The 10,686-nt window shown below is 50.9% G+C and overlaps 1 protein-coding gene across 1 annotated transcript; it reads left to right on the top strand.

Annotated features, from left to right (window-relative positions):
* The first annotated feature begins 7,142 nt into the window (after nucleotides 1–7,142).
* APOA2 (apolipoprotein A2) lies at nucleotides 7,143–10,686 on the top strand. Its single transcript, XM_083165845.1, has 4 exons — nucleotides 7,143–7,231; nucleotides 7,693–7,763; nucleotides 10,022–10,157; nucleotides 10,479–10,686. Exons 2-4 carry the CDS (start codon nucleotides 7,712–7,714, stop codon nucleotides 10,576–10,578), a joined length of 288 nt encoding a protein of 95 aa, XP_083021971.1. The 5' UTR covers nucleotides 7,143–7,231; nucleotides 7,693–7,711; the 3' UTR covers nucleotides 10,579–10,686.

Here is a 10,686-nt window from a genome sequence, read left to right as displayed (position 1 = left end):
CTATCCTGATCCGTGTATTAGGGTGCGGCCAGGTCGCCTGTCTATCCTGATCCGTGTATAAGGCCGTGGCCAGGTCACCTGACTATCCTGATCCGTGTATAAGGACGCGGCCAGGTCACCTGACTATCCTGATCCGTGTATTAGGGTGCGGCCAGGTCGTCTGACTATCCTGATCCGTGTATAAGGAGGCGGCCTGGTCACCTGACTATCCTGATCCGTGTATTAGGGTGCGGCCAGGTCGCCTGACTATCCTGATCCGTGTATTAGGGTGCGGCCAGGTCGCCTGACTATCCTGATCCGTGTATTAGGGTGCGGCCAGGTCTCCTGACTATCCTGATCCGTGTATAAGGACGCGGCCAGGTCGCCTGACTATCCTGATCCGTGTATTAGGGTGCGGCCAGGTCGCCTGACTATCCTGATCCGTGTATTAGGGTGCGGCCAGGTCGTCTGACTATCCTGATCTGTGTATTAGGACGCGGCCAGGTCACCTGACTATCCTTATCCGTGTACAAGGACGCGGCCAGGTCGACTGACTATCCTGATCCGTGTACAAGGACGCGGCCAGATCGCCTGACTATCCTGATCTGTGTATAAGGACGCGGCCAGGTCGCCTGACTATCCTGATCCGTGTACAAGGACGTGGCCAGATCGCCTGACTATCCTGATCTGTGTACAAGGACGCGGCCAGTTCGACTGACTATCCTGATCTGTGTACAAGGACGCGGCCAGTTCGACTGACTATCCTGATCTGTGTACAAGGACGCGGCCAGTTCGACTGACTATCCTGATCCGTGTATTAGGGTGCGGCCAGGTCGCCTGACTATCCTGATCTGTGTATAAGGACGCGGCCAGGTCGTCTGACTATCCTGATCCGTGTATAAGGACGCGGCCAGGTCGCCTGACTATCCTGATCCGTGTATAAGGACGCGGCCAGGTCACCTGACTATCCTGATCCGTGTATAATGACGCGGCCAGGTCACCTGACTATCCTGATCCGTGTATAAGGACGCGGCCAGATCACCTGACTATCCTGATCCGTGTATAAGGACGCGGCCAGGTCGCCTGACTATCCTGATCCGTGTATAAGGACGCGGCCAGATCACCTGACTATCCTGATCCGTGTATAAGGACACGGCCAGGTCGCCTGACTATCCTGATCCGTGTATAAGGACGCGGCCAGGTCGCCTGACTATCCTGATCCGTGTATAAGGACGCGGCCAGGTCACCTGACTATCCTGATCCGTGTATAAGGACGCGGCCAGGTCGCCTGACTATCCTGATCCGTGTATAAGGAAGCGGCCAGGTCGCCTGACTATCCTGATCCGTTTACAAGGACGCGGCCAGGTCGCCTGACTATCCTGATCCGTGTATAAGGACGCGGCCAGGTCGCCTGACTATCCTGATCCGTGTATTAGGGTGCGGCCAGGTCGCCTGACTATCCTGATCCGTGTATAAGGACACGGCCAGGTCGCCTGACTATCCTGATCCGTGTATAAGGACGCGGCCAGGTCGCCTGACTATCCTGATCCGTGTATTAGGGTGCGGCCAGGTCGCCTGACTATCCTGATCCGTGTATAAGGACGCGGCCAGGTCGCCTGACTATCCTGATCCGTGTATAAGGACGCGGCCAGGTCGCCTGACTATCCTGATCCGTGTACAAGGACGTGGCCAGGTCGCCTGACTATCCTGATCCATGTATTAGGGTGCGGCCAGGTCGTCTGACTATCCTGATCTGTGTATAAGGACGTGGCCAGTTCGCCTGACTATCCTGATCTGTGTATAAGGACGTGGCCAGTTCGCCTGACTATCCTGATCCATGTATAAGGACGCGGCCAGGTCACCTGACTATCCTGATCCGTGTATAAGGACGCGGCCAAGTCACCTGACTGTACTGATCCGTGTATAAGGACGCGGCAGGTCACCTGACTATCCTGATCCGTGTATAAGGACGCGGCCAGGTCACCTGACTATCCTGATCCGTGTATAAGGACGCGGCCAGGTCACCTGACTATCCTGATCCGTGTATAAGGATGCGGCCAGGTCGCCTGACTATCCTGATCCGTGTATTAGGGTGCGGCCAGGTCGCCTGACTATCCTGATCCGTGTATAAGGACGCGGCCAGGTCACCTGACTATCCTGATCCGTGTATTAGGGTGCGGCCAGGTCGCCTGACTATCCTGATCCATGTATAAGGACGCGGCCAGGTCACCTGACTATCCTGATCCGTGTACAAGGACGCGGCCAGGTCACCTGACTATCCTGATCCATGTACAAGGACGCGGCCAGATCACCTGACTAGCCTGATCCGTGTATAAGGACGCGGCCAGGTTGCCTGACTATCCTGATCCGTGTATAAGGACGCGGCCAGGTCGCCTGACTATCCTGATCTGTGTACAAGGACGCGGCCAGTTCGTCTGACTATCCTGATCTGTGTATAAGGACGCGGCCAGGTCGTCTGACTATCCTGATCCGAGTATAAGGACGCGGCCAGATCACCTGACTATCCTGATCCGTGTATAAGGACGCGGCCAGGTCACCTGACTATCCTGATCCGTGTATAAGGACGCGGCCAGGTCACCTGACTATCCTGATCCGTGTATAAGGATGCGGCCAGGTCACCTGACTATCCTGATCCGTGTACAAGGACGCGGCCAGGTCACCTGACTATCCTGATCTGTGTACAAGGACGCGGCCAGTTCGACTGACTATCCTGATCTGTGTATATAGACGCAGCCAGGTCGCCTGACTATCCTGATCCGTGTATAAGGACGCGGCTAGGTCACCTGACTATCCTGATCCGTGTATAAGGACGCGGCCAGGTCACCTGACTATCCTGATCCGTGTATAAGGACGCGGCCAGGTCACCTGACTATCCTGATCCGTGTATAAGGACGCGGCCAGTTCGCCTGACTATCCTGATCCGTGTACAAGGACGCGGCCAGGTCACCTGACTATCCTGATCCGTGTATAAGGACGCGGCCAGGTCGCCTGACTATCCTGATCCGTGTATAAGGACGCGGCTAGGTCACCTGACTATCCTGATCCGTGTATAAGGACGCGGCCAGGTCACCTGACTATCCTGATCCGTGTATCAGGACGCGGCCAGGTCGCCTGACTATCCTGATCCGTGTATAAGGACGCGGCCAGGTCTCCTGACTATCCTGATCCGTGTATAAGGACGCGGCCAGGTCGCCTGACTATCCTGATCCGTGTATAAGGACGCGGCCAGGTCACCTGACTATCCTGATCCGTGTATAAGGACGCGGCCAGGTCACCTGACTATCCTGATCCGTGTATAAGGACGCGGCCAGTTCGACTGACTATCCTGATCCGTGTATAAGGACGCGGCCAGGTCACCTGACTATCCTGATCCGTGTATAAGGACGCGGCTAGGTCACCTGACTATCCTGATCCGTGTATAAGGACGCGGCCAGGTCACCTGACTATCCTGATCCGTGTATAAGGACGCGGCTAGGTCACCTGACTATCCTGATCCGTGTATCAGGACGCGGCCAGGTCGCCTGACTATCCTGATCCGTGTATAAGGACGCGGCCAGGTCGCCTGACTATCCTGATCCGTGTATAAGGACGCGGCCAGATCGCCTGACTATCCTGATCCGTGTATAAGGACGCGGCCAGATCGCCTGACTATCCTGATCCGTGTATAAGGACGCGGCCAGGTCGCCTGACTATCCTGATCCGTGTACAAGGACGCGGCCAGTTCGACTGACTATCCTGATCTGTGTATATAGACGCGGCCAGGTCGCCTGACTATCCTGATCCGTGTATAAGGACGCGGCCAGGTCACCTGACTATCCTGATCTGTGTACAAGGACGCGGCCAGGTCACCTGAGTATTGCTGCAACATCCCAGATACACAATCGTCTGCTCCAGTTGTTGTTTTTGTTATTTTTGAAAAGCTGTGAACATAAGAGGGTTTCTGCTCTTACACTGAGAAGGGGGTCATGGCGGTCTGGGTTCTGCTGTGGTGTCTGTTCGGTTATCGCCATCTCACGGGTGGAAACGATTGAAAAAAAAAAGTCTGGCGGCAATAGGTACCTACTGAGTCAGACGCTGAAGCGGGTGTCTCAGACCAGGCACATTCGGACACATGGATGTGCGAAAGGGGAGGAGCTTGTAGCGGTACTTCCCAATAGGATGCCTCAGACTCACACCCCCCACAGAAGTGATAATGCGCTTGCAGGGGAGTTTGAGTCAACTACAGTAAGTGCAGTGACAATGGACACCGAGCTTATAACACAACCATGGTCGGTTGCCGGGGGTTACTCTGGATGTATTAAGGGGGGCTCGGGGGTCAGTACCCCTGGGCCACCCTCTATCTAAGGCCCCCTGTGGTCAGCATGTATTTTTTTTTTGTTAGCTAAAGGTTTTGTGCATGGAGGGGGGTAGTGCTCAGCGTCACCTATCTGCCAATGTGACCATGATTAATGGTGCTGAGCATGGGAAGCCAAGACACACTGACTGCACAAGTGTGCGGTCCATTACTGGGAGCTGACTTAGGTGCCCATACACTGAGCCGATTTGGTCAGATTTTGGCCGATTCCGACGGATCTGTACATGAAATCGGACCAAATCGTCTGTGCGTGACATGCTGTCGGGTCCGATGCGTGGTCCCGTGCGCATCGGACCCGGACCCTGTGCTTGCACCGACGGGACATCAGATGTCTCGCAATCTGACCCATTAGTGGCACATTGCGGGTGCTTTTTAGCACCCGCGATGTGTCGGGTCCAATTCAGGTGTATTTGCAACCAGCAGCGGGTCCGTGCGGCAGTGGTGGGCAGTGGGGCACCTGGGACGAGCAGCTCCTAGTAGCGGTCGGTGAGCAGCAGATGGCGGCAGGGTCCAGCGAGCAGCAGATGGCGGTGGGGGCGGGCAGCGGATCTTCTAAGAAGTGGCGACGGCTGGGAACTACGGTAGCGACGTTGGCCGGGAGCTGGGGCGAGATGCAGAATTTTGAAGTGACTGGCCAGATGTTCATTGGCTGAGAGAATTCTGTCAGCCAATGAGATGCCTTCCATCTGATTGGATGAGAGAATTCTCTCAGCCAATGAACATCAGGCCAGTCACTTCAAAATTCTGCATCCCGCCCCAGCTCCTGGCAAATGTCGCTACCATAGTACCCAGCCGCCGCTGCTTCTTGCAAGGTCCGCTGCCCATACCCCCTAGCAGCTACAGGGACCACATAGCTGCATTTTGCTGGGCGCCCAACCAAATCAGGTACATGCGCTTTAGATGAGATCAAATTGCATGCAGATCACATGTACATCAAGAGCAAAATCGGATAAAGCCTCCCAGGGGAGAGGCAGCAGAATTTCAAGGGAAAACTAGTCAGATTTCTGGTCAGATAAATCTGGCTCAGTGTATGGGCACCTTATGTCCCATGATACTTTGCACAATAGGTCAGAGGCTAATAGGCTTGTGCTGAGCTCTGATTGGTGGAGCTCATCACATGCTTCTCAGGCCCATGGAGGACAGCAGCGGCCTCATCATGGTAGGGTTTTTCAGAGGCAGCGCTGAGCCTGTGAGGTCTCCTACAGAGTAAGGTACAGAGGGACAAATGCAGGCTTTTCATGTCCTTCTGTACCTCACAGGCCATTTACCAAGTTTATACTGCCTTTACAGTGTTATATTTTCCTGTGCAGTTTGCGGCCAGTAATGACAAGTAGGAGAGGGCCCCCCTGTCTAAAGTGACCCGGGCTCCCCAAAGGCCTAATCCAGCCCTGGCTGTAACTGTGTTAGATGTTGTGGAATACGTCAGGAATGCTGTCACATCCAGTCTGTGCACAGCTGAAAGCAGAGTCAGACACAGACATGGAACCAATAAGCAGTTATCCTGTGTCAGCCATTGCTCCTCATGACCCTTGGAGTTGGGTGATGGGTCCAGGAAAGGCCGTCAGTGCGTGTAGTTTGCACAGTCACCGGCAGATATGGAGGGTCACAGAGAGCAGCCTGAGATAGTGCAGAAGCAAAGAGCACATTGATATGAGGCATCTGTGCTCAGGTGCAGACATCTCCTCTCCATGGTCTCCATAGTAACAACAGGCACATGATACTGCCTCAATAACAGGCTGGGACCTCTCGTGGCTCTCCAGGGGGCAGATGTACTCAGCCGTGGGGGGAGATAAAGTACCATCCTGTCATTTCAGACACATCCCCACTTTAGTACATGGGAGAGAAGTGCTATCAGCGTATGTAATGTCCACTTATCGCACTTCTCCCACATAATGCCATTTAGCACATCTGCTCTTATGTACTTTATCTCTGGCTGAGGATTGTAGCATGGTGGCTAGGAGCTAATTGGTTGGTACTTTATCTCCCCCATAGGCTTAGTACATATGCCCCAAAGTGCTATGAAGTCCCAGCATACCTTGCCACAATTCAGAGCTTGTATACGCTCCCTGTGAAGAGTGGGCATGTCACCCACCCGTCCAGTGAAGTGGGCAGACCTGTCAGCTGATGGCGTAACACTCGCTGAATCGCGTCATTGTATCCACACCCTCGCTGTACGGTTATAGTGATGGCATGCCCACAATCGCGCCATCGCTCAGCCACTTCCCCAGCATGCCCACATGCCTGGGGGCATCCAGCAATTATCTTATACTAAAGTTAGTATCCATAGGGCTCTGCCCAGAGCCGCACCTGCCGCCATCATTAGTATTGGCACGCTGGATGTCTAACACAGACTCCCCTATGCCCAGAATAGGGAGCTCGGACTCAGGTCCAGTCTACACCCCGGAATCTACCCCACCTGCACCATACAGGGCCACCAGTATCCCTGCCACGGTGTAATATTAGTATGCTAGTGAGAGAGATAAAGTACCAACCAATAACTGCAGCATTCCACTAAGGACCTCTCATAGGCCCAGGAATGGATGCGGCACATTGTACACCGGAGAAGCCACAGTCCTGGATAGGGCCAGTTCCCGGACACGATCACTCAGTGCGAGAGACTGGCAGACCGAGGTCCATACTCACTCCTGATTTATCCCACAACACATAATCAGCATACACCAGAGAGATAACGGGACTCCACGTTGGAGGCTCAGAGACCTTTAAACCTCAGTTGGGTAATCAGTCTGTCAGCACCTAGAGGCCAATGGGAACAGCACAGGGCTGCTCCGGCCAGGGACATCTAAGTATATAAGGGGCATCTCCAGGACCTGCACATCATCCCAGGAATAGAGGATTATCTGCAGACTATTACAGCAGGTGAGTCACCTTCACCCCCTGTGCCAGACACCGGCAATGACCAATACTTCTCAGTGACATCGGCTGTATAACGTTTTGCTTCTTCTCTGGTGGGCTTCAAAACTTCCAAAATAATTGTCCCAATTTTTCTGGGGGTAAGGTTATGGAGTGGGGTCACTGGGCGGTCCGAATGCATTTTTTGCAGTAGATAAACCTGTCATATCAAAACTGTACCTGTGTAAGAATACAGGTGATGCATTGCCGTTACCACCAGCGCAGGTTATAGAAGCTAGCGTAGATGAGACAACTATAGAAGTGTCCAGCATGGGGGGGGGGGGGGTGTGTGTGTGTGTGTGTGTGTGTGTGTAAATAATGTAATGGGGGGGGGGGTGCTTAACTGAGTGCCCCTATGTCCAACGATGTCTATGCATGGGATTGCTGCTGAACTGGCCAGTAACAGGGACCTATGTGTTATATTCCAGGACTTACATCACCGCAGACATGAAGGTCTTGGCTTTGGCTGTGCTGATCATCACCATCAGCAGCTTGGAGGGTAAGACGTACTCGATACCTGTGTCATACATTGTTGTTCTCACTTAGCTGTGTAAGTTGTTCACTGCAAGCTGCCATATTTCCTGCAAAGGTCATGTCAAAGTAGTATATGGAACAGCAAAAATATTATTGATTTTTCAAACACACACTGACAGTTAGGAGCTGTTTTTCTCTGGTACTTTATCTCTCTCTAAAGGCTATAATCCCCTATACACTGAGGGGATTTGGTCCGATTTTGGCTGATTGCAACCAATCGGGCCGTTAAATCGGACCAAATTGGCTGTCCCTGGCATACTGTTGGGGGGTCGGACCTGCTGGCCGTCCGACCTTGGACCTCAATCCTGGCGGCGCGATGGGTGGGAAGCAGGAATGCATACAGTCCATCACAACAAATTGGGGTGGATCGCATGCGTGCCTGCCGCCCGGGAAGGTCGGGTGTCCGTACACTGCCGCGAGACACCTTAAGGCTGAGTACATCTTCATCCCATTATGACTGCACTCACCGCGGTCCGTCCGCCTGGCTCACAGGGGATGGAATTTATAATTAGTCCCCATGTTAATGTTTGTCTGCTAAACCTCTCTAAAAGTTAATTACTGCGAATCCGCAAAATCGTTATATTCTGCCGATTCCGCATTTCGCTTATAAGACGTATGAGAACACGCGCCGTGTAACATGTATGTATTATTATGCTGGAAAACCTGATAAATACTGTAATAACATATCCTGTACATACAGTATACTGGTTGTAGTGCATCCTGTATTCACATTTATTTATTTATTAACAGTTTCTTATATAGCGCAGCATATTCCGTTGCGCTTTACATAGGGGACAGTGATACAACAAAACAGGGTATTTACAGACAGTCAAAATGTAGGAGGGCCCTGCTCGCAAGCTTACAATCTATAGGTCCAGCATCTGCTGCCACCCCCCATGGATACAACAGTGGAACTCAGCCTCAAGTCTGGAACTGCTTTAAAAGTCGTGTCCTTTATTAGCACTTCAATGTTTCAGGATAAGTCCCGTCTTCAGGACGTAAACCATCGTACATAATAGTAAAAGTTATCAGTTGTGGGGTTAATGCCTGACATTGCCTATTTGGTTTTATACGTATTTTATTACAATAAATGTGTTGATGTTGTATTTATGTTTTCAATCATTTCTGAATTTATTTTTTAAATAATGGGTACTTATGTAGTAACTGGGCTGCCGATTTTGAAATCGGGTCCATCGCATCGCACCCGATCATATCGAATGCGATGCGATGGACCCGATTTTTCCATAGGATTCAATGTTAAAATGGACTGAGTCCATTTTAACATGGAATTCAATGGGAAAAAGGGGTCCTTTTCATACCCCTACTATCCAAGTGGGCATGGAGTTGGATATAAACCTGTGGCGAGCGGACACAGAATACCGTCCGCTCGCCACACTTCGCTCGCCACGCTTCGGGCTCGGTGGCTCGCTACGCTCGCCACAGGTTTATATCCAACTCCATGCCCACTTGGATAGTAGGGGTATGAAAAGGACCCCTTTTTCCCATTGAATTCCATGTTAAAATGGACTCAGTCCATTTTAACATTGAATCCTATGGAAAAATCGGGTCATCGCATCGCATGCGATATGGTCGTATGCGATGCGATGCGATATCGCATCGCATCTGATTGTATGCCTTAACTTAAGGCATACAATCAAAAAATCGGCAGCCCAGATACTACATAAGTACCAAATAATGTAATCACCACAGTGCGCTCCGTCAATTATTTCTGTTCTTTCTTTAAGAGTTCCAGTTATTCTTTTGGGAGCAGCACAATATCTAATTGGAGCTGTGGTTATTAATTACCTTTTTGATTTAATAATTTTTATTGCGCCTGATTACTTATAGTTTTCGTATATAACAGTAATATAGTATATAATAGTAACACAGTATATAACAGTAATATAGTATATAACAGTAACACAGTATATAACAGTAATATAGTATATAATAGTAACACAGTATATAACAGTAACACAGTATATAATAGTAATATAGTATATAACAGTAACACAGTATATAACAGTAATATAGTATATAATAGTAACACAGTATATAACAGTAATATAGTATATAACAGTAACACAGTATATAATAGTAATTATAGTATATAATAGTAACACAGTATATAACAGTAATATAGTATATAATAGTAACACAGTATATAACAATAACACAGTATATAATAGTAATATAGTATATATGTCCCTTGTCCGTTTGCAGCTGGGGTGGTGAAGAGAGAGGCCACAGGTGTGCAGCAGTTGACTGACTTCTTCCAGAACATGTTTGAAACTTTAAAGACGAGCACACAGGAATTGAAGGACAAGCTGGATAATGGCGAAATCCAGGCTCAGGCTGGGTGAGTTACATCTTACATACATGTCCGGGTACCGGTCCCACGGTCTGCTGCCCGGGTACCGGTCCCACGGTCTGCTGCCCGGGTACCGGTCCCACGGTCTGCTGCCCGGGTACCGGTCCCACGGTCTGCTGCCCGGGTACCGGTCCCACGGTCTGCTGCCCGGGTACCGTTCCCACGGTCTGCTGCCCGGGTACCGGTCCCACGGCCTGCTGTCCGGGTACCAGTCCTATTCCCTCATGCTGGACTACCAGTTCCATGATAGCAAAGGTGATAAAATGAACCATAGAGCTGACAGACTGTAATGGTGACCTATTTTTCTAGGCAACTGTTTGCACAGACCAAGGAAAAGACAGAACCGCTGAAGGAGGAGATGGAGAAGTTTTTCTCAAAGATGATGGAATTTGTCAAGCAGCAGTACTAACCTGACTGGATCAGTGTCATGTGACCTCATCCCTACCCCGCACTCTGTCTCTTTTGTTACCATGTGACTGTGTATTGTCATGTATTAAACCGTTTGTCTTTACCAACA

Source organism: Crinia signifera, chromosome 12 (assembly GCF_055691185.1).
Source record: "Crinia signifera chromosome 12, ASM5569118v1, whole genome shotgun sequence".
Lineage (NCBI taxonomy): Eukaryota > Metazoa > Chordata > Amphibia > Anura > Myobatrachidae > Crinia > Crinia signifera.
The sequence above is the reverse complement of the archived record's forward strand: the minus strand, read 5'-3'. Positions and strand labels throughout refer to the sequence as shown.

What these genes read in the sequence shown, in the direction of transcription:
- APOA2 (XM_083165845.1), top strand. Translation starts at nt 7,712, where the DNA reads ATGAAGGTCTTGGCTTTGGCTGTGCTGATCATCACCATCAGCAGCTTG. An exon ending in CACCATCAGCAGCTTGGAGG is followed by an intron (nt 7,764 to 10,021) that starts GTAAGACGTACT and finishes GTCCGTTTGCAG; the next exon opens with CTGGGGTGGTGAAGAGAGAG. An exon ending in GAAATCCAGGCTCAGGCTGG is followed by an intron (nt 10,158 to 10,478) that starts GTGAGTTACATC and finishes CTATTTTTCTAG; the next exon opens with GCAACTGTTTGCACAGACCA.